This window comes from Lithobates pipiens, unplaced genomic scaffold (genome assembly GCF_037356315.1).
Source record: "Lithobates pipiens isolate NorthernLeopardFrog02 unplaced genomic scaffold, aLitPip1_a1.2 Scaffold_8, whole genome shotgun sequence".
Lineage (NCBI taxonomy): Eukaryota > Metazoa > Chordata > Amphibia > Anura > Ranidae > Lithobates > Lithobates pipiens.
The window spans coordinates 138,218,790-138,242,282 of record NW_027507903.1 but is presented as its reverse complement, the minus strand read 5'-3'; the positions used below and the strand labels follow the sequence as shown (position 1 = coordinate 138,242,282).

General features: G+C 42.7%; 1 protein-coding gene across 2 annotated transcripts in view; it reads right to left on the bottom strand.

Moving 5' to 3' along the window:
• The window catches only part of PRKCQ (protein kinase C theta), a 147,606-nt gene that overhangs the window by 81,939 nt on the left and 42,174 nt on the right, over positions 1 to 23,493 (bottom strand). Inside the window, exon 2 of one of the 2 annotated variants that reach the window (XM_077473015.1) lies at positions 665 to 801. In XM_077473015.1, the coding sequence (XP_077329141.1) occupies positions 665 to 801 (137 nt within the window). Of the gene's footprint in view, positions 1 to 664; positions 802 to 23,493 lie in introns of those variants that run through there. The other variant, XM_077473016.1, reaches the window with a different exon arrangement.

Here is a 23,493-nt window from a genome sequence, read left to right as displayed (position 1 = left end):
AGACTACCAATGATTACCCTCACGTAACAGCTGAGCGCAGAAGGTGCTGTCTACTCCACACTGCCGGAGTACACCCGCTGGTGGGCACCAGTACTACAGCCCAAGGATCCAACAGTGCCACCAGGAGGTAGGTCCTCTTATTACAGGCCCTGGATGTTAGAAGACACCCGCTGGTGGACACTGGTACTGCAATCAAAGAGACCAACAGCGCCACCAACAGGTGGACCTTTTCATGACATTTAGGAACAAGATCTCCCTCAGGGCACTTGTGTCATTGCCTTCCATGTGGGCTTCTGTTAAGTGCTGGATAATTTTACATGCAAGTATAATGCTGATGTGAAATTTAGTGAAATTTAGTGAAAGGGGAAAAGGTCCATTTTTAAATATATCATCAGATCTAGCATCATTGTATATATAATACTTGTTACATTTCCTTGTACTTCATTTTACATTGATAGAACTCTATGTTAAGCTTTGATCTTTAATGGATAAAAATATACCAGTTTGTATCATTTTAAAAACTAAATCTTGGGCACATTTAATTTAAATGATTTTGCATATTCAGACAAGCAACATATTTTTCTTTTTAACATCCAGAATTGGACATAGTGAACTTGATTATACATATTGCAAAATATTAGAAAACATTGCAACATATGCTTACCTGTGTCAATAGCTTCTTTAACTATGACAGCACAATAGGGTCTCTGTGTTGCCTCCCCATTAGTTTGCAAGTACGGTCCAACTTCAAAATTAGAAAGACTTATGCGCAAAAATGGAGACATGATCTTTCCTGTATGACTGTGGAAAAAAAAAAAGAGACCGGAAAGTTTCCTTGTTATAAATGGCAATGCTTTCCTTCAGCTGGCTATCTATGACAGTCAGGAAGATAGTAAGCCTCTGTGAGTATACTGAGGAGGAAGTTCCACAGTGGTCTCTGCATTGGCAAGTGTAGCTCATTAACATTAACTACAGTCCTCTCTTTCCTGATTTAGATGGTCAGTCATAAATGACAGCAACACCTGCTGTTTTCAATTCCCAATACTTCAAGTACACTGCAACAGTAGTAGTTACAGCTTAATAAAAGCATGCCTATATCTCGTTTGGAAAATTGAAAAAAAAACAGCATTAGGCTATTTTAGCGGAAAACTGCTGCTATTTAAATAACATCAAGCATTTCTTGTATTCTAACATGGATATCATTGAGGTATATTTCCAGTTTTGCGGTTGTATTAGATAAATTTGTTTGTTATGTGTTTGTATTTACATAGCATACCTAAAAAAAAAAAAGAACAAAAAAAAATTCTTACCATGTACCATTTAGATGTTTGTCAGAAGAAGGCCTTGTGGTTGACTGCAAGCATTTCTGAACAGTGTCAGGGTCTGTTCTGATACAAAATGCTTGGGACAGTCTGAGTCCCTCATTAACATACAATGCAAGAAGCCCAGCTTCTAAATGCTTAACCTTTTGTCAGGATGGATAGTGTTCCAATCTAGTTTTAAAGAGACCATGAGATCTGCCAGCACAGTGCAGAAAGAGTTTAATTATGGGGAAAAAAAATCTCATCTGCCCCCTCTTATACAAAGAGCAGTTAAAATGGTGAGCAGCATTTTTAAAAAACATTTTAGGTTATGCTTGAACACGTACATGCAACAAATATAAAGTAGGTGTTATCCCAATTTCCATGTGGAAATGCAAAATGGGGAGACTTTAAGGTCCGGACATTTGATGCATTCTTTTTTTTCATATTGAATGAGAGAGAGGTGATGCAAAGGAGTGAATAACAAATGCTGAACCTAATCTGTCTTCATTGTTCATTTAATTCAAAGTCTGAGTAGAACTTTATGGCCATTTATGTCTGGTGAGTGGTTTACCTTACCAAACATAGTGAAGCGCTTTATTCTGGAGTGAAGAGGTTATCACTGATATTTATAGACCTGATGTCTGGGATACAGCTTCATATATTTATGGACATTATCAGTATTGTATATATGTGGTATTATTAGTTTAAAGGGGTTGCAAACCCTCGTGTTTTTTCACCTTAATGTATCCTATGTATTAAAGAGGAAGTAAATCCTGATGGGTCTGCAGTGAGGGCAGCGCTGGCATAGATGGGGCAAGACAGAACAGGAACATGTTCCTGGACTTTGGAGCTCCTCCAGCATTAAGCAGCTGCTGGAGCTACTGGTCTTCAACATTCTGCTCATTCTCACCATCTTTCTGAACAGATGCTTCAGGTTTCTGCATGAGGATGGAGGGGCCATGGTGTATGTTGTGTGCATGGGCTGGCACTTTGAGGCTTTTCCCCTGGGGAGGGGGGTGGAGATTACATACACAGGAAACAGAAGTCCCCTTCCCCATCCTCATCACCCCTGTACTTCTTTATCATCATCAAGCTCATCACCCCTGTGCTTCTTCATCCTCATCACCCCTGTTTTTTTTCATCCTCATTACTCATCATGACCCCCGTGCTTCTTCATCCTCATCACTCTTTACCCATGTGCTTCTTAATCTTCATCACTCATCACCAATGTGCTTCTTCATCCTTATCACCAATGTGCTTCTTCATCCTCATCCCTCATCCCCCCCATGTGGCCCTTCAGGGTCCATTCTCACCAGATGTGGTGGAACTGTGTCTGGTGGGTATTAGTATGCCCCCTGGGAAACCAGCGTTGGTTCCCCCCATTGGCAACTTTGCCTACTACCGTGTCATTTAGTGACATAGAAGCATAGCTCCCAATTGTCCCTGATTTTGAGGGACTGTCCCTGATTTGGAGCAATGTCCCTCTCTCCCCCTCATGTGTCCCTCATTTTGGTCTGATCTATATGGTTGTGTATAAAATTAACTTTTTCTCTTTCAAAAAGTGATTCCCAGTTCTAAATCTTTCATCCAAATTTTAAATGGCTGCATTTGTGAAATTTAAAAGCCAATATAAAGTTATAGTAGTGGTAAAAAAGAAACCCCTGTGGATTTAATTACCCTTTTTTTTTGGTTAAGTCTCCTTTAAGGGGGTGTGGCAGGAGGTGTGTCCTATACCTACATACGTTTGCTAGTAGTCGTCCCTCATTCCCATCTCAAAATGTTGGGAGGTATGTACTTGTAGAAGCCAGCAGGTGGAACCACAAGCACTGAAGGGGGTATGTTATATGACGTACCAGGAAGTGTTGGATACTGCCTACATCTGTAGCTCTGCAAGAGAGTGGAGATTGAAACAACCATGAGCTGAACAGGAAGTATTATCCATCTTCTTTTACAAGCTATGAGTTAGACAGTTGCTTTTACAATCAGAAAAGGGATGGCAAGTTCTGCTGTAATAATATCTCTAGAACAAAAGCAAGTAGAAATCTGTAATAAAAATTACTGTAATTCTTCTAATCTGTATATTTCATCCTGGACACCCAGAAAACTTCATAAAAGATGCAAAATATCCTAAATTGTAACAGAAAAAAAGTAGTTTAGTGGTGCTGAGTTTGTGCTTGGGTCCGTTTTTACCTAGACATGGCATTAGTAATACAAACCTCCCAAATTTTTGACATGGGGACGAGGGACACCTATTAGCAAACGTATGTTGGCATATGACACACCCCCTGCCACACCCCCTTAGAGGAGTATTATCCGCAAAAAATGATTTGTTAAACCAACAAGTGCTTTTATTTACCACTGCTATTTCTTTACACTGGCTTTTGAAATTTACACATGCAGCAATCTAGAAATTAGATGAAAGGTTTAACACTGGGAAACTCTTTTTAAAAGATAAAAAATGCATTTTATACACAACTATATAGATAAGATCAAAATGAAGGACAAATGAGGAGGAAAGAGGGATGGAGGAACTTAGTTCCAAATCAGGGACAGTCCCTCAACATCAGGGATGGTTGGAGCTTTGATATTAGGTGGACCGAGGTCTGGATCCAGACCAATTGATAGTCCTGTCCAGGCACCCGTGGCATGCCACTTAGCAACCTGGATGTCCGCTACCGGGTCCACCCACCCCTGTCCTGCCACTCATGCTGTTACTCTCACAGCAGGGTGGAGTGTGGGAGGCACAACAGGTCTGGATGGAGGGCAGGAGCCTTCCAACTTTTCAAGTTAACAAGTGGGTGACTGGTTGTTAGGACCACTAGTTAACATGAAAAGTTGGGCGGTTAATGCCCTTAGTTCAAATCCCGCCGTCTGCCCTGTTGTGTAAAGTAGGAATGTGAAGGGAGGGTGTTATGATGGAGAAGGTGGGTGTGTATCTGATGTAAAGATGGCTGAGGACACTGATGTAAAGGGGAGAACAGTAATGTAAAGGGGGGACGGTCTGAGTATTCAAAATGACAAAAAACACTGCGCTATCTCTAGCAAACTAGCCGCTGACACACTAAAAGTGGAAATCATAGTAAGATCAATTGTAAAAGAAAGTGCCGCGCTAAATAAAATAATATAATAATAAATGTGCAAACAAAGACCTCTACACAAAATGTACAAACGATATCAGTTGAATATGTGTATTTACGTTATACATGCAAAAACAATACAAAAAATAAATTTGACAGAGTCTATCTGATAAGGATTAGTGCAATGTCTATACAATGGACGAACAGCAGTCCCCCACTTGCACGTGAAAAATAAATGCCGAAAGTCTTTCAGAAAGTCCAAAAAGTGCACAATACACCCTTATGTGAATGCCACAACCTAGAGCAAATTCAAGGCTTACCAGATGCCTTTGACCCAAACGGACATATGCTCGAAGGATCAAAACAGCTTTGATATAAATCGATTAGATGGTTTCCGAGGAACCGTGAGGTATGGAACTAGTTGGTATAGAAACTCCTCCAAAGCCAAACTCGATGCAAAATATCCTCCAATTAGAGAAACAGATCGTACTCCACCAAAGCGATCATACAGGAAAGAAGAATGGAACCGACATAGCGTAATTCCGGAAAAATTTAAAAGTTTATTAAAACAGTATCACACTTACATTTCTGTAGTTGACATAGCGCTTTTTCAAAATAGTCACAGCAGTGAGGTTCTACTGACGCGTTTCGTCTCCTCGGACGTCATCTGGGGTGTCCCCCCACTGCTGTGGTACTCACTTATATGTGCTTAAGTGTCCAATGGGCCGGAATTTCTCAATTGTGTGCCACTCCGGTTCACTTCAGGTTTCCGGTCAGAAAATGGCCGCCAAGCGTGCGCTCCAAGCCTCGCTTTGGGCCGACCTTACACTCGCGATTTTTACTGTTATTTGGTGCTTATAAAATATGTGGGGTGGCAAACCCTATGAGCGACTAAGCGCATATGACCAATATCAATGTACTAGGCAATACGCCGAGGCCGACAGATCACAGTCTCCGCTGTGTTCCGAGACCCGGAAGTGACCACAGTCACCCAACTACGTCGCCCCCCAGCTGGAACGCAAACACGCTCACCGGAAGTGACGCCGCCACCATTTTGACATCCCCTTGGACTGCAAACAGACAGCCTGTATAGCGGAAGCCACACAGACAGCGAAACAGAGGCAGAGAAAGTTCAATGTTTAAAGCCATATTAAGATTGTATTTCTAACTAGTACCCAATCAGAATTAATTATACCACCCACCATATATGCATATGGCAGATCGCTATGTGGACAGAGAAATTCGGGCCCCTTTTTTTGTACACATCACACAAAATTTTTTATACACAATGTAGTTGAGCATTAGTGTATCATCTGATAAACCACAAATATATATATATAATAAAAAGAAAAAAATGATAAAAAAAAAAAATTATTAATCAACTTGCACTGAATTGAAAACTATAATAGACCCATACATGGCCAAATTATGTTTAAGACATACGTTGCGACTTTAATCAATATTTAATAGACATCCGGACCAATATGAGACAGAGACATACCTCTGGGTCAATACGCAGTACTTGGGCGTAATTAACCCCGAAACCCAACCAGGGTATACAATGCATTCAAAACAGATATACATTGAACTATCAATTCGTATTTTAATCAGGCTTCATTTATAAAAGCGTTTATATCCTACTCTACGTTTAAACCATACGGAGAGTGGGACGAAGCTCATATATCCAATACGTCTCTAACCGAGACACGCCTTTTGTCATGGCACCCCCCCTCCATGGAGGCACATACTTATCTATGGCCACAAACTGGGTACCCTGTGGATTGCTACCGTGGCATTCTTTGTAATGTCTAGGGACAGAATGTTTGGTGTCCCTTGCCTTAATTAAAGCAATATGCTCGCCCACTCTTGATAGAAAATGTCCTAGTGGTTTGTCCCACATACTGCTTCCCGCAGGGACAAGTAATTAAATAAACCACATAGCGGGTGCCACAAGTACAAAATGTTTTAATGTTGTAGTTTTTATTTGTAACAGTTGATCTAAATTGTGTAGTTTTATGTCTACCCACTGTATTATGCATACATACTACGCACTTTTTGCACGGAAAAAAAACAGTAAGGTTGTGAAAAAAGGAGGGCCTTGTGGGCGGATTGATGATATTAGGTGAGAGACGTATTGGATATATGAGCTTCGGTCCCACTCTCCGTACGGTTTAAATGTAGAGTGGGATATAAACGCTTTTATAAATGAAGCCTGATTAAAATACGAATTGATAGTTCAATGTATAGCAATTCGTATTTTAATCAGGTCAAATTTATTTTTTGTATTGTTTTTGCACGTGGGATGGTCTGAGTACACTGACGTAAGGAGCTACCCAACTTTTCAAGTTAACAAGTGGGTGACTGATTGTTAGGACCACCAGTTAACATGAAAAGTTGGGCGGTTAATGCCCTTAGTCGAGATCTACTTCATCTCCCGCCCTCTGCCCTGTTGTGTAAACTGTGATGTGAAGGGGGACTGAGGACACTGATGTAAAGGGGGGTTGTGATGTGAAGGGGTAGCTGAGGACACTGGCATAAGAGGGTGAGACTGTAATGTGAAAGGGGGCTGTGATGTGAAGGGGAATGTAGAATACTGATGTAAGGGGGCTGTTATGTGAAGGGTGACTGAAGACACTGATGTAAGGGAAGTGCTGTTATGTGAAGGAGGGCTGTGATGTGAAAGGGGGACTGAGAACACTGATGTAAAGGGAGCCCTGTGATGTAAAGAGGGAAGGTGTGATTTGAAGGATCTGAGTCATAGTTAAATATGAGATATGGGGGCGTGGCCACAGCATGAGCGTGTGAGGACACACGTCAGAGGAGCTCCGTGATCCCGCTACACAGCTCGCATACACAGCAGTCTTCCCAGGCAGATTTTGGCTCCAAATGATGCCATCCCTGCAGCCAAAGCGGACCTTCCAGAACCGATCCGAATCCTTGGCGCCGCCGGAGCTTCCAACATGCAAAATCCCATGCAGCACATGAGACCTCTCCTATACCTTCTCCACAGCTCCCATTACCCTTGCTTCCTCCCCCCACCTCACCCTCATGCTCGGTCAGCCAGGGTGATCACTCAGCTGTGGGAGATGTGATGGGGACCAAGGACTTGCGGACACACATCCTATCCCTCCCCACTAAGGCTGACCGGCAGCTATTTGCCCATAGGGTTGAAAAGACATTGAGGCAAGACATTGAGGCACTCCAGGCTGATACAGCCCATATTGGGGGGAGAGTAGAGACATTGGAGATGCAGTGGGAAGAGTTTACCCCTGTCCTGCAAGCACTTAGAGAGCGCTGCAAGACCCAGGACCAACGGATTAACTCTTCAATAGATCAAATGGATGACCTTGAAAATAGAAGTTGCAGAGTTAACATCCGCATCAGAGGCTTGCCAGAAGCTACTGGTCATAGAAGCCAAGGGATATCATATGCAAGCTGCACAAATATTCTTTAAAGGAACGCATAATGTTCCATGTCAGAGGTGTCCACTATGTGGACTTTGATGATGCAAAATTGTCCTTCTTTCCGGATCTTTCCAGGCGCACTTTAATGCAACATCATGTCCTTAAGCCACTACTTGAAGCTCTGCAGGATGCAAAGCTAATCTATAGATGGGGCCTCCCTTTCAATTTGTCGGTCACCAAGGATAGCCAAAAATTCACCTTACAGAACAGAGATGATCTGCCGCAGTTCCTGAAGTGCCTGGGCTTACCCTCCATTGATGTTCTGGATTGAAGGTCCTCACCAGAGGACCTCACGCAGCAGGGGTCGGAACAGGTCGGAAGATGATCCCCCACGTGCTATTTCGCAATCTTCGCACTATTCCCCCCACAGAGGAGGTAGTGAGGTCCTGAAGGACTCATGTGAACTAATTACCTAACCTGCTACAGTTTCCTTCCACAGGGACCCACGGGGTTCTTCCTCGATGCTTAATACTGCCGTGGTAAGAGGTTTTATCTCTTATGCTGATGTGCTTTTCATTTTGAACGGGTTTTCTGGTGGGCTCGCACCTAGTGCTGTGCCACTCACCCCTAATAGGTCAACTCCTAGAAGTTATGTCCCCCGTTTAGGACCCCATGCTACTCGCTGGCCTCCACTCTTTTCTTGGCCAGAAGGCCAAGTGGAGACCCCCGACTAGTCATGGTTCGATACTTTGGAATGCCCTTATGGCAAGGTTTACACTGACTGTTTTGTTTGTTTTGACGGTTTTATTTTTTCTAGGTTTTTCCTTCTGTTTTTTGTTTTCTCAGCACTCCCTGACCTTTGGATCGGTCGCTTGCAGGTCTCTCTCCCCTTCTGTCGAAGACATTGAATGTCTCCACAACTCCCATACATCATGGCTTCCCTGAAAGGGGCTTCCCTGAAAGTGGTACCATACAATGTCTGTGGTCTAGTATCACCTAATAAACGCAGTAAGTTGTGGCTCGAGATGAAACGCCTGGGGGCACAGGTTCTTTTATTACAGGAGACACACTTTTGCACTGACTCGGTCTCCCGCCTCCCCACCCACTTGTATAACCAATGATATCTTGCCAACTCTCCACGCTCTAAATCGAGAGGGGTTGCCATAGCCATACATAAGCAATGTCCCTTTATCTTGTCAGGCCAACTTACTGATTCTAATGGCATATTAATTTTTCTTAAAGGCACCATTCTAGGCCATAAATGTACTTTCGCAACCATGTACACACCAGACACTCAGCAGCTCACCTTTTTGGACTCTGTTTTAGAATCCCGCTCCACCTTTAGAGAGGGACAGTTGATCTTGGAAGGAGATATTAATGTCAGCCCGGACCCACAGCTGGACACATCTTTGGGCCACTCATTTGCTTTTCTTAAGCGATTCAGAAAGTCTCTACACTCCCACCAGTCTGGTAGACTGCTGGAGAGTGCTCGATCCTACTGATAAAGATTTCACCTACTACTCGGCTATCCACACTGTGTATACCTGAATAGTTCTGTTGCTGATGGATCAGTTTTCCCTTGAGACCCTCTCCAGTTGATCATTTCTATTACCATTTTGGATCACACCCCGGTATCCCTTTCTATACATCCACTGTCCTCTGACACTAAGTTGTGGCACTTGAATGAGAAAATTTTAGATGATACAATGGCGTCAAAGCGGATATCATACTCCATTTCTTTGTATTTTATAGAGAACTCAATGGGTGATATGGGACTGGCATCCACCTGGGAAGACCATAAAGCGGTGGTTAGGTGAGAGATCATATCTCAGGGCTTTAGACTAAAAAAAGCACATAACTGGGATCTACAAACCCTTCTTACAAAAATTAGGTCTGCGGAACTAAAACATAAATGCTGTATGACTCTTCGATTGTAGCTTGCTAACTTACTAACTAACTTGCTAACTTACCCAATACCTGGATGCAAGCAGGATTACACCATATGTCTCACAAATTTTACGAGTTCAGGAACAAATGCGGGAAACCTGCTTTCCAGGGCTCTACAGAGACAGCAGGCCTCGGGCCATGTCCAGAAACTTCACACCACGACGGGCTCTCAGATTGTCCACTCCTCTAAGATTGCTTCTACCTTTCGGGATTGTTATGCCTAGCTCTGACACGCTAGCTGGGTCTACAGTGGACTAGAAACAGGAACGTATACTACAGTATCCAGAAGAGGCTCAAACCTCTCAGCTTACTCCCCAAATTACCAAGCAACTTGAGATGCCAGACAGAATTAGTGAAAGTTATTAAAGAACTCCCAAAGGGTAAAAGTCCAGGACCTGATGGCTCTACGAACGCTTATTACAGTGCCTTTCTCTGCTGTCTACCCCGATGAGTACCTATTTTAACGCCTTGGCCTTGGGTACTACTTTACCCAAAGAAGGCTTTTTGGCTCATATCACGGTGATCCCTGAAGAAGGAAAAGTCCACACTACCCTTAGTAGCTATAGACCGATCTCACTTCTAAACACCTATATAAAAAATATTGGCAAAGGTCTTAGATATCTGTCTTAAACCCACAATGCCAACAGCGATACATCCAAATCAGACGGGTTTTATTACAGGGAGGGAAGCTAGTTACAATTCCAAATGTGAGATCCAGTTGATCCATTGGGCTCAAGCACAGGCCAGCCATCCACCCTGTCTCCTGTTTTCCACTGATGCTGAAAAGACATTAAACAGGGTAAATTGGGTATACCTCCAAACGGTATTGATTAGACTGGGACTTGGTCCTAATATGCTCTATTGGATAGCTTCGCTATATAGCTCCCCCAAGGCCTGAGTTAATGTGAACAGCATCCTCTCAAACACCTTCCCTATCCAGAATGGTACTAGGTAGGGATGCACACTGTCCCCCCTTATTTTTTGCACTCGCCCTGGAACCATTGCTCAATAGGATTCGCCTGAATCCAGATGTTAAAGGTTTCTGTGTAGGGCAGAGAGAGCATAAACTGTCATCTTACACGGATGATGTCCTGTTCTATATGACTGACCCCCTTTATCTCTCCCCAACATCATAGCTGAATTACATAGTTTTAGCTCACTTTCTAATTTCAAAATCAATTATAATAAATCTGAAATTCTATCTTTAAATACCCCTTCAAGCTTGCGTACATGGTTGCAATCCTTGTTCTCTTTCACCTGGTGCCACACTCACTTGAAGTGTCTGGGTGTCCAACTTACCCCCCTTTACTCCCAGCTTTATACCAGTAATTATGCCCCTAGGGAGATCGAATTTGATAGACTGCACAGAGCTCCAGGACCTCGCTCCACAGACTTGACCAGCCCCCAGGATGTAATTGGGCGCTTGCATAGATACTCTCATAAAGAGCTGATCATTCGGAAAGCCTGGGAAATAGGCCCGATAACATATGAGGGAGCCAGAATCAGTATCCTTACGGATCTATCTCGAGCCACCCTACAGAGGAGGGCGCAATTGCGCCCACTATTGGAGAGGATAAAGTTATCAGGAGGTACATATCCCTGAGGGTACCTGATATGCCTGACGCTCAGGAAGGGATCAGAGACATTTTTAGTCTTGTCACCGGCGTATCTCCCAGTTTTATTTTTGTTTCTGAGAGCAGAACGATGTGAGATACAGGATTGGCTCCAGCCAATAAAGAAAAGACAGCCAAAAGGGGGGTACCAAGGACTGTGGCCAAAATTACATTGCAGAGTGGTGAAGAATTGGAACCGCAGCAAGTATTAGTGGTGGTGATTCCTCCTGGAGACAGTGAGTCATAGGTGTATAGGGGTATATATCCCCCCCCCCCCCGTGTACGGGACTATGTTTTGACGAATTCCAGATGAATCTACTTTCCACTCGTCAAGTTAACTCGTATGACTTATTTTTTTATTCCCCCCCCCCCTTTTTTTTTCTACTGCCCCAGCCTTTTAGGGGAGGAAGAGACGATATTTATAGCCCTTTTATTTTTTCTCTCCCTCCCTTAAGTTGGGTTTATGGACTAAACTAGTACAGACATAAATTAAACATACTGGTTTATGGGTGGACCACCTTCCCCTCCCATATCCTCCCGCATGATTTGACTTATCCTAAACCAGTATAATTTGCCTTTTGGATATGTCCTTGTGAGGCCTAGGGCAGATAAGATGTATGATGTATGATGTTTGATATATTATGTAGATAAGATGTAGACATGTCAGGCCTTAGGTGGTGATATTTTTTTTGTGTGTGTGAATTGGATATCTGTTTGGTCTTTTTCTATCCTTGTGAGGGCAGAAGTCTTGGGAGGTGGATTTGAGGCTAAGATTTGGAAATGAGGTGTAGGCGATGGGGGACTGGGGGTTGAAAAAGGGGGATGTTAAAGATGGTGGGAGGAGGGAATAATAAGAAGTTGGTAGCAGTAGGGGGATGGAAAATATATAATATATAAATATACAGACATATAGATGTCATTTGTAAGAATGATACAAGAAGGGGGGGGTCACTTTCAGGGGGACACAAGGGAATCACAACAATGTTTATTGATACACTATAGGGAGGAATAGAGGAAACATCCTCAGAGGTTGGAGTAGTAAGAAGATAGGGGAAGGGGGGAGAGTTTGGGGTAAGGGGGAAATGGGATAAAGGAAATAAATATATAGGAATATAAACAGGGTATATTAAGGGGTCAGGGGACAGGGAGTTGGAGCGATGAGAGACACAAATAAATACACAGGAAATTAAGACACATGAAACACTGTTTAAACCTCACATCTTCTGTGGTTTCTAGAGTAGAAGAAGGTAGAATAGGGACATCATCACTGGGGGTGGGAGTTAGTATCACCAAATGGGATAAATGTAATATATGTGTGTAGAACATAGATGCCTTATACAACTCCATATATAAAGACGGATTATTGTAGGATGAGAGGCTGGGAGTTGGGTGGGAGGGGAGTCATGGAATATTGGCTGGTGGGGAGAGGAAAGGGACTGGAAGTTTTTTTTTTTAAGGTGGTACCTGTTTTTCAGGTTCAGTTGTCTTTAGAATGGGGGGGGGGGGGGGAGGGATGTTGGGAGGAGCGAGGGAGGAAATGTATAGAGGGGCTAGGAGGAGGGAAATATAAACACAGCAGAACAGATGTTTCAAGGCGGTTTTGTCCTTTTGATATTGAGGTTTCCTCTATATTTCTATTCTTGAGCCCAGGACAGATCGACAAGATATTAATACGTTTGGAAGGGGTTGCGATGTTGTAATGTGGTATTGACGTTAAGTACAAACGTCCTCCCAAGACCGCCCTTAAGGGAGGACATTGATGTTGATTTATGGTGTGGCGCTGGGGCGAGAGTAGTCAAGGGGAATGGAAACATGGGATAGGGAAGTGGAAAAGTTGTTCATATAATGACGTAAAACTGAATAGAAGGGGGGAGTGGGGGGATAAGAATAAAAGAAAAGAAAATATAGATGTTGCACTAGTGGAAAAAAGTATATCGGGACTAACTGGAGGGCAAGGGTGAAGTGTTCTGCCAACCCGGCTTGAGCTGGTCATCCCCCATATCCAACACCTACGGGAAACTAAGTACCCTTAGCTAGGTGCTGGGAAATTTCGTTTAGATATTCCCCATGGGGTTTTTTTTTTCCTCTCCTTTATCAGTGGTCGTCCCGGTCCAGGAAATGATGGAGGGATTATGTGTTACATCATTAAATGTTAGAGGACTTAATATCCCCAAAAAAAGTAGTGTTACCAAATGATCTCAAACGTCTTAAATCTGACATCGGTATGGTGCAAGGAACACATCTGAAGGTGGGGGCATTTCCCTATCTTCAAAATAGATATTTCCCAAATGTTTATCATGCCTTCAATCAGGAGGCTAAAACTAAAGGTGTAGCTATTCTAATTTCTAATTGTATTGCACGGTCTTTGTTGGATAAATGCCTGGAGTCCGCCGTTTTTTTTTTTTTTAAAGCCAGCAGCTACAAATACTGCAGCTGCTGACTTTTAAAATAGTGACACTTACCCGCCCAGCGCGCCCGCGATGTCGGCACCCGAAGCAGATCTCTCGATCATCTCTCGGGTGCTGCCGCCGCCATCTTGGGTATGGGAATCAGGAAGTGGAGCCTTTTGGCTTCATTTCCCGGTTCCCTACTGCACATGCGCGAGTCGCGCTGCGCAATAAGGATGGCCCCCGCTGTCTCTGGGATCCGTGTGTTTCCCAGCAGGTAGCGGGGGACTTTCGGAAAGGGGCGTACCTTCTGCAGAATCTACGCCGGAAGTGGGTGCAGATACCTGTACTGTACAGGTACCTGCACCCCCCTCCCCCCTGAAAGGTGCCAATTGTGGCGCCGGAGGGGGGGAGGATTCCAACGAGCGGAAGGTCCACTTTAGGGTGGACCTCCGCTTTAAGTTTAGGGGGGGGCTTTAATGTCCCCCTGGATCCCAAATTAGACACCTCCAATGGAACATCTTCAGTTCCTATTGGAATTAGGAAAATTATCCACCGGAAGTTAGATGAATTCCAATTAATTAACGCCTGGCGGGATTTTCATGCAGAAGAGAGGGATTAAACATACTTCTCAAATCCCCATCAATCATATTCACAAATTGATTTCTTTCTATTACCACAACAGATACTCCGATGGTACAGAATGTACTAATAGGAAATATAACCTGGTCTGATCATGCGCCAGTCACAATTAGGATCTCCCTGAAGGGCGCTACTCAAAAGACGGAATGGAGATGGCGCCTAAACGAATGCCTATTACGGTACCCTGAAATCTGAGAGGATCCGATTAACCACTTTCAGACCGGACCAATTTGCTGGTCAAAGACCAGACCACTTTTTGCGATTCGGCACTGCGTTGCTTTAACTGACAATTGCGCGGTCGTGCGACTTGGCTCCCAAACAAAATTGACGTCCTTTTTTTCCCACAAATAGAGCTTTCTTTTGGTGGTATTTGATCACCCCTGCGGTTTTTATTTTTTGCGCTATAAGCAAAAATAGAGCGTCAATTTTGAAAAAAACGCATTATTTTTTACTTTTTGTTATAATAAATATCCCCCAAAAATATATAAAAAAACATTTTTTTCCCTCAGTTTAGGCCGATACGTATTCTTCTACATATTTTTGGTAAAAAAAAACGCAATAAGCGATTATTGATTGGTTTGCGCAAAAGTTATAGCGTTTACAAAATAGGGATAGTTTTATAGCATTTTTATTAATAATTTTTTATTATTATTTTTTTTACTAGTAATGGCGGCGATCTGCGATTTTTATTGTGACTGCGACATTGTGGGGGACCCATCAGACATTTTTGACACATTTTTGGGACCATTGTCATTTATACAGTCATCACTGCTATATAAATGCAGTGATTCCTGTGTAAATGACACTGGCAGTGAAAGGGTTAACCAGTGGGTGGCAGTGTAGGGGTTAAGTGTTCCTAGGGGTGTGTTACTAACTGTGGGGGGGTTGGGCTTTCATTTAGTGTACACTGATCTCTGCTCCAATCACATGGAGCAGAGATCAGCGTCACTAGTTGCTAGGCAGAATGGAAAAATGTTGTTTACACAGCATTTCCTCCATTCGGCCGCTCCGTGAGAGGATCGCGGGGATGCCCGCGGCGATCGAGTCCGCGGGTCCCGCGACCGGACTCACGGGGGTCCCGACCAGCGATGGCAGGGCGGCATCGAATATTGAACGTACCTGTACGCCAATATGCCTGCCCGTGCCATTCTGTCGACGTACATCGTCGTGCGCTGGTCGGGAAGTGGTTAAAGAAATTAATTAGTATTTTCAAATTAATGATAATGGGGAGATTGACTTGGGGATAGTATGGGAAGCTCATAAGGCTGTAATCAGAGAAACTTTAATAAAGCATGGTTCTCGAATAAAGAAGGCCAGAGAGGCGCAGATAAGGGGGTTATGTTACTGGAAAGGATAAGGGAAATAGAGATACAACACAAGAAGACATTGGGAAAGGAAATAGGAATTGAATTAGCACATTGGAGAAGACAACTCTCTGATCTCCTTCGTTATAAAGCAATGGCAATATTACAACAAGGAAGGAGGGCGATATATGATTTTGGAGATAAGTGCGGTAAAGTGTTGGCAAGAAAACTAAAAAAACAGACACGGTTATACATACCATACATTAAAACAAAAGAAGGTCAAAGACTTTCAATGCCAAAAGATATTGTAATCAGGGAGTATTATATTTCACTATATAATCTTTGGGCGCATTCCCTATCTTCCTAGTTTCTGGAAGAATATTTAATATCCTCATGATTAGTGAGACTGCTGTCCCCAGCTCGAAGAGAGCTGGAGGCACCAATTAAAATAGAGGAAGTGTCTATAGCAATGAATGCGATGAAGCATGGGAAGGCACCTGGCCCAGATGGGTTCTCTTTACAATATTTTAAACGTTTTTTTCCATCAATAGGCCCATACATGGTTAAAACATTCAACGCTTTTGGACAATCATCGGCTCCACCATCAGAAGCATTAAAAGCACATATCATGTTAATCCCAAAAGAAGGGAAGGAGTGTGTGGCAGCTATCGTCCGATATCATTATTGAATGTGGACTTCACAAAGATACTCGCATCTCGTTTACAAACCTTTCTGCCACAGCTGGTACATATGGATCAAGTGAGGTTTATCCCCACACGGGAAGCTAGCGATAGCACTATTAAAGTAGTGAATCTGATTCAATATATAAATCAAAGGAAGATGCTGAGTATCTTTGTGAATACAGATGCGGAAAAGGCTTTTGACAGGGTCAGTTGGCCCTTCATGTTAGGAGTGCTAAAACACCAGGGCTTGGGGGATCGAATGCTACACTGGATAGCTGGAATATATTCAACACCACAAGCCCTGGTGAAGGCTAATGGGGTACACTCAGAAAACTATTCAATATCAAACGGGGCACTCCAGGGATGCCCTCTGTCGCCCCTCTTGTTTGCTTTGATGCTGGAGTCCTTATTAAATAGAATCCGACAGAACCCCGATATTAGGGGTATCAGTTTGGGAGAACATTTTTTGCCCTTGAGTATGTTCCTGATTTTGAAGGGGGGACATTGATAGGGTTCTCCTTCAACGAGAATCTAAGTGGATTCATACCCTGGCGACCACTGTCCATCCGGGCTTAAACTAATCCCTGAGTTTTAAGCCCTTTCTATAGGTCTTTTGCCATTAAGAATGAGGTTAATTCCTCATATTAGGTTTTGAGTGCATTGTCTAATTTTTATGAGTTTAACTATTTAAACAGTTATTGCTGTCTGTTGTGATGACTTACGTTGATTCTTGAGCTGACCTTTGTTTGTCATTTTATGTATTTCGATTAAATTTGAGGCGTTAATTCAAGGGGTTATACACGCATTTTCACCCCAGATGAATTATTGGTCTTACAATATGTGTTTGACCTTTTTATTAATAGTGGATGGATTATGGATTGGATGTTCCATATGGACACCCAGGGCGCCCCCTGGCTGGTTATTCAATCGAGTTTCAGCGGAGGGCGCCATTAATAGTAATTTCAGTAGGCATCTTTTTCATGTGTTATAATTTTAACATCACCTGATCTTTATATCTAGCAGTGGTGACTATTGTGCTGCCCGCGAGCCGTTAGAGTTATTCCTTTTTCAATTGCGAAATTCCTATTTCAGTCCTTTGCCTGTATATGGCAGGGCTTCTGAAATCTGTATTTTCTGGTGTCCTATGGATGCCTAAAGTTCACTTGTGGTTTTGGGTTTCAGTTTTGGCGTCACTTCCGGCACGACCACGCCTCCGTTCTGACGCCGTTTCCAGTTTACAGCTTTGGCGTCGCTTCCGGTGCGACGGGGCCCCTGTTATGACGCACATGTGTCCTCACCTCGTTTTGGCACCAACATTTTGGCGCCAAACAAGGTGGAGAGGGATATATAAGACTCGCACAGATCAGTCTTCGGGACTGGTCCACATGAGAGGGAGTCCTTGAATGTGTTTTGCGGGTAAGGAGAGATTTTACAATAGTCGGTCCGGCGGATTGTGTGGTATTTTTCATCTCTTAATTCTGAAAATGTTTTTTCTTATTTTTTAGAAGTGGACTGGGGTATTTATATACCTACAGGTCCCCCCTCTTTGGGCTATTTGAAACCTTGGGATTTAGCGTATCTAGATAATAACTCTCTAGCTTTGTCCTACTTGGGATTTTTCTTTATATGAAAACTTGGCTTGTTTTGTTCAATTGGATAATATATTAATAATTATTATATTATTTTATTTTAAAGGCTCTGTGTGACATCTGTATACTGAAGTCCCTTGAAGGCTTTTTCTTAAAAATTTTAAACTTGTTGTTTTTTTTGTTTTTTTGCCTGTTCTAGAAGCCCTCTGAGGAATTCCGGTCTTTAGAATAGGAGGTTGTAAAGGAGAATTGATATTGATATGTATGTATAAAAACAACAGGATTACGTTCTAAGATTTAAAGATTATGCTCTGGTTTGAAATTTGACTGCAAAAGTAGCATTATGCAACTGTAACTATTGACTTATTTTTGTCTTCCTATAAAGAATAAAAAAATAAAAAATAAAAAAGAGACACTCCCCAGGGCACACTTAACCCATACACTGCCCCCTAGTGGCATACACTGCCAGTGTCATTTACACAGGAATCAGTTCATTTGTATAGCACTGATTGCTGTATAAATGACAATGGTCCCAAAAATGTCTGATTTGTCCGCCATAATGTCGCAGTCACAATAAAAATCGCTGATTGCCACCATTACTAGTAAAAAAAAGCTCAAAAAATAAAAAAATAAAAACCACAGGGGTGATCAATACCACCAAAAGAAAGCTCTATTTGTGGGGGGGAAAAAAGACGTCAATTTTGTTTGGAAACCATGTCGCATGACCGCACAATTTTCATTTAAAATTATGTAGTGCCAAATCTCAAATCTGGTCTTTAGGTGACGTTTAACTGTCAAACGATTTAGACTTGACTTGATCCTTTGAGATGGTTGATATGTGACTTAACCCACATTATAGCAGAGTGCTTCTTTTACTATTTGGGCTATTTTGTTTTATGTTGTCTTTATATATCTGCCCCTTTTCTTTTTTTCTACCCATTTTGTGGCGTTTGTTCATCATTGACGCTAAGTCTGGTAGCAGGGCTAGAGACAACATATTGTTGATATTATTCATCTGCCTCAGAGACAATTATGTAACCATCCCTGTCTCTATACTCTCTATGTAGGCTGGTCAATCGGACCTCATGTTATGTATAACGATCGATGCCCACTTGGACTGACTTAATTTTATTTTTCTTCTTCTTCTTGGTTTTTTTTTTTTCGTCTTTTTGATTATCTTGTCAATGTTGCAAAAATGAATAAAGGTTATTTAAAAAAAAAATATATGAGTTATGGACCTGTACTAGAGGAAAATTTTACTGACTAGACATCCTCAAAATTTGAATTCAGTATCTCAGGTCTACCCCAAAAATTGATCATTTTTTTATATTAGTCACAGAGTATGTATGCCCATGATCTGTCATTTAGATATACATTTCTGTGGTACCAGAACTGAAATAACGAAAATCACATTATGAACATTGTAAATGCATTTACAAAAAATAAAATATATATTACTCCGTTATACTACATCAAATAGCAAAACACAGTTCATGAGTACATATTTTGAAGAGCCGTTTGTTAGCACTAGTTCCTGTGGCTTGTCATTTTTGCTGTGGTTAGCTTATTTCCTGGTACTAAGTGAAAAATATTATCGGGTGAATGTGTTTTAGTGCACATGCCCAGACGCCATGTGACATTCTCACTCTCCTGTGCATACCTGTACTTCTATATTAAAATATCATAATTTTTCTTGCCATACAGCAAATAACGAAAAATGTGAACTGAGAGTAAAACTTAGAAGGAAATCCAAAGCATGCATGAATCCATTTTGTTTCTAATAGACTAATGCTAAATGCCCCCTTAAAGCGCTGTTTCACCCGCAATTTTTTTTCTTTTTAAAGTTAGCAGCTACAAACACTGTAGCTTCTGACTTTTAATAAGGACACTTACCTATCCAGGGAGCCTGCTATGTCGCCCCCCCCCCCCGTGGCCAATCCATCCTCGACCTCCATTCTATTTAAGGGAAACTGGCAGTGGAGCCTTGCGGCTTCACTGCCCATTTCCTAATGCGCATGCACGGGTCGTGTAGGGCTTTGTGAATTGGCAGCTGTGTTCTGGGACACACACAGGTCCCAGAAGACAGCGTGGGGGGGTTCGCCGCACAAAAGGATATGACATCCTGTGCTGTGGACTGGATGGATCGGAAGTACAGGCTACTTCATAAAAAAGTACTATAGAAGAAAAAATAAACATTTTTACCATCTAAAAACGAGGGGTGGAGAGGTGATCTGTCGTTTTTAACACCACCTCTCAAAAGTGGTTGGAACTGCGCTTAAAAACAATAGGTGAAATGTTTACTAACACATCTTGTGGACTTGTGACACTTTTTTAATCATAAAAATAATCCTTACTGATTATATACATTTTATATGTATTTAGTATAAAAGTTTGAATGTAAGTCTAACAAGCTAAAATCTGGATCTGTGTGTACACGAAAATGAAGCCCCATACAATCAGATTTTCTGCCAAGTTTTTTCTTCCGATTTACCAAAACCATATAATATGAGGTCAAACCTTAGGAGTTTCAATGTGTATGCAATCAGGCAGGCCCTTGCACTACATGGTTTTGGTAAATCTGACGGAAAAACTCAGCAGAAAATCTGATAGTGTGTATGGGGCTTTACGTCTACTGCTAAGACATTACTAAATCCATATCTACTTCTTTTTAAACAAATATACATGAGATTTGGGTTAGTGTGTAACATGGGTTTGAGGCGAACTAAAGCCGCGTACACACGGGCGGACTGTATGGCCAACTTAGTCCGTCAGACAATCCGACGGACAGTCCGTCCTACTTTCGAATGAACGGACTTGACCACACACGGATGCACAAACAGTCCGTCGAAAGCTTGCGCGATGACGTGTACAGCACGTACGACGGGACTAGAAATAGGAAGTCCAATACACAGCAATGCAACCTTTCGTCGTGTAAATCCTTTCTGAGCATGCGCCATACTTAGTCCGTCGAACTAGCCTACTCACGAGCAGATTGTCCGCTGAAACCAAAGTATGACGGACAATATTACGGAAATTCCGAAATACTTAGTCCGCCAGACTGCACGCTGAAAAAGTCCGCTGAAGCCCACACACGAGCGGACTGTCCGCTGAAATGTGTTTCGACGGACTAAGTTGGCCTGACAGTCCGCCCGTGTGTACGCGGCTTAAGTCTGTTTGCAGATTGCAGACCCACCCAAAGAACTAATTCAGCTGTTCAACCTCCAAAATAAATTGTAATGATGATGGACTGCAAGGTCTTCTGAACTTTGGTCAGCTGTCTTAGTAATAAGGGCTTTATTATGTGCCATACCTTCACTAAAAAAGGGGGGCACTGAGCAGCCATAGTGTCAATGTATTGAAAGCTATTGCCGGGAAAAGGATTAGTAAAGCTGTCATACTGCATACGGCAAATAAGGGAAAAATTTAGGAAACTGTACTTTAATTCTGATTGATAGCTCATTGGGCAATCAACCCCTCTGCTGCCCTTTTTCTTATTATTAGAGGCTTTTTTTTTAAGTCAAGGCTTCCCTTTAAAGAAATGGGATTTTGTTTCAGAAGTGGTATTTTAGAATTTTTTTTTGGGGGGGGGGGGGGGGTTTCTTGATTCATATTTAATGTTGATCTGTGTTTTTGTTCAATTTTATGCTGCTCAAAGAACAGCAATTATTTGTTACTGATCATCTATTCTTGGAGCTGCCTTTTCTTTGAAGCACTTTTTTAACCCCTTCATGCCAACCACCTCCTGGCCCCTTAAGTGTTCTAAAAGCCAGGAGGCAGGAGTGGGCATTCGGATCATGTGATTGGCTGTCACAGCGGTCACGTGATTGGAAAGCTCCTGATCGCAAGTATGCATCAGATCCTTGCCTCTTGTTGAGCTTCAATCCGTACCTCACCCTCTTACTGGGGATATACTGCTTGATTCCCAGTCGGCCTGTGAAATGGACCAGGGATTTGTCCATGGAGATGCTCTGGTCAGGGATGTAAAGTTCATCAAACCTCTTAAAAAAATCAATTAGGGCGCGAATTTTATACAATTTATCAAAGTCTGGATGATTTCGGGAGGGTGAGGGCACTGCAGGTTATCACTGAAATGCAGGAACTGAATGATCATGTCATAGAGGGACCTGGACATCACAGCTGAAAAAATTGGCATGTGGTGGATGGGGTTGGTAGACCAATATGCATGCAGTTAGTTTTTTTTTTATAAGCCCCATGTTGAGCATAAGGCCTAAAAAAAAAATCTAAGCTCCTCCACTGTTAGGGGTCTCCAATCAAAAGGGCAGGCATAGCATGAGTTGGGGTTGTTTTCTATGTACTGACGGGCAAAAACAATTGTTTGGTCCACGCAGGGCCGTTGATTGAAATCATGGGGCCCCATACAGCCGTTCTGACGGGGCCCCGTACAGCCGATCTGACGGGGCCTCCTTCAGCCCCACCCTGGTCCCGCTCCTGGTGCCTCCTTCAGCCCCACCCTGGTCCCGCCCCTGGCCCCTCCTTCAGCCCCACCCAGGACCTGCCCCAGATGGTCAGAGACTGCAGACATAGTACAGCAGGAGATGATCAGAGACTGCAGATATAATACAGGAGATGATCAGAGACTGCAGATATAATACAGGAGATGGTCAGAGACTGCAGACATACCACATGAGATGGTCAGAGACTGCAGACATAGCACAGGAGATAGTCAGAGAATGCAGACATAGTACAACAGATGATCACAGGCTGCAGACATAGTACAGGAGATGGTTGGAGACTGCAGACATACTGCAGACATACTGCAGAAATACTACAGGAGATGATCAGAGACTGCAGACATAGTACAGGAGATGGTCAGAGACTGCAGACATACTACAGGAGACGGATCAGAGATTGCAGACATACTACAGGAGACGGATCAGAGACTGCAGACATACTACAGGAGACGGATCAGAGACAGCAGACATACTACAGGAGATGATCAGAGACTGCAGACATAGTACAGGAGACGATCAGAGACTGCAGACATTGTACAGGAAATGATCAGAGACTGCAGACATTGTACAGGAAATGATCAGAGACTGCAGACATAGTACAGGAGATGGTTAGAGACTGCAGACATAGTACAGAAGAAGAAGGTCAGAGACAGCAGACATAGTACAGGAGATGGTTAGAGACTGTAGACATACTATAGGAGATGATCAGAGACTGCAGACATAGTACAGGAGACAGATCAGAGACTGCAGACATACTACAGGAGACAGATCAGAGACTGCAGACATACTACAGGAGATGATCAGAGACTGCAGACATACTACAGGAGACAGATCAGAGACTGCAGACATACTACAGGAGATGATCATACAATGCAGAGATAGTACAGGAGATGATCAGAGACTGCAGACATAGTACAGGAGATGATCAGAGACTGCAGACATAGTACAGGAGATGGTTAGAGACTGCAGACATAGTACAGGAGATGATCAGAGACTGCAGACATAGTACAGGAGATGATCAGAGACTGCAGACATAGTACAGGAGATGGTTAGAGACTGCAGACATAGTAC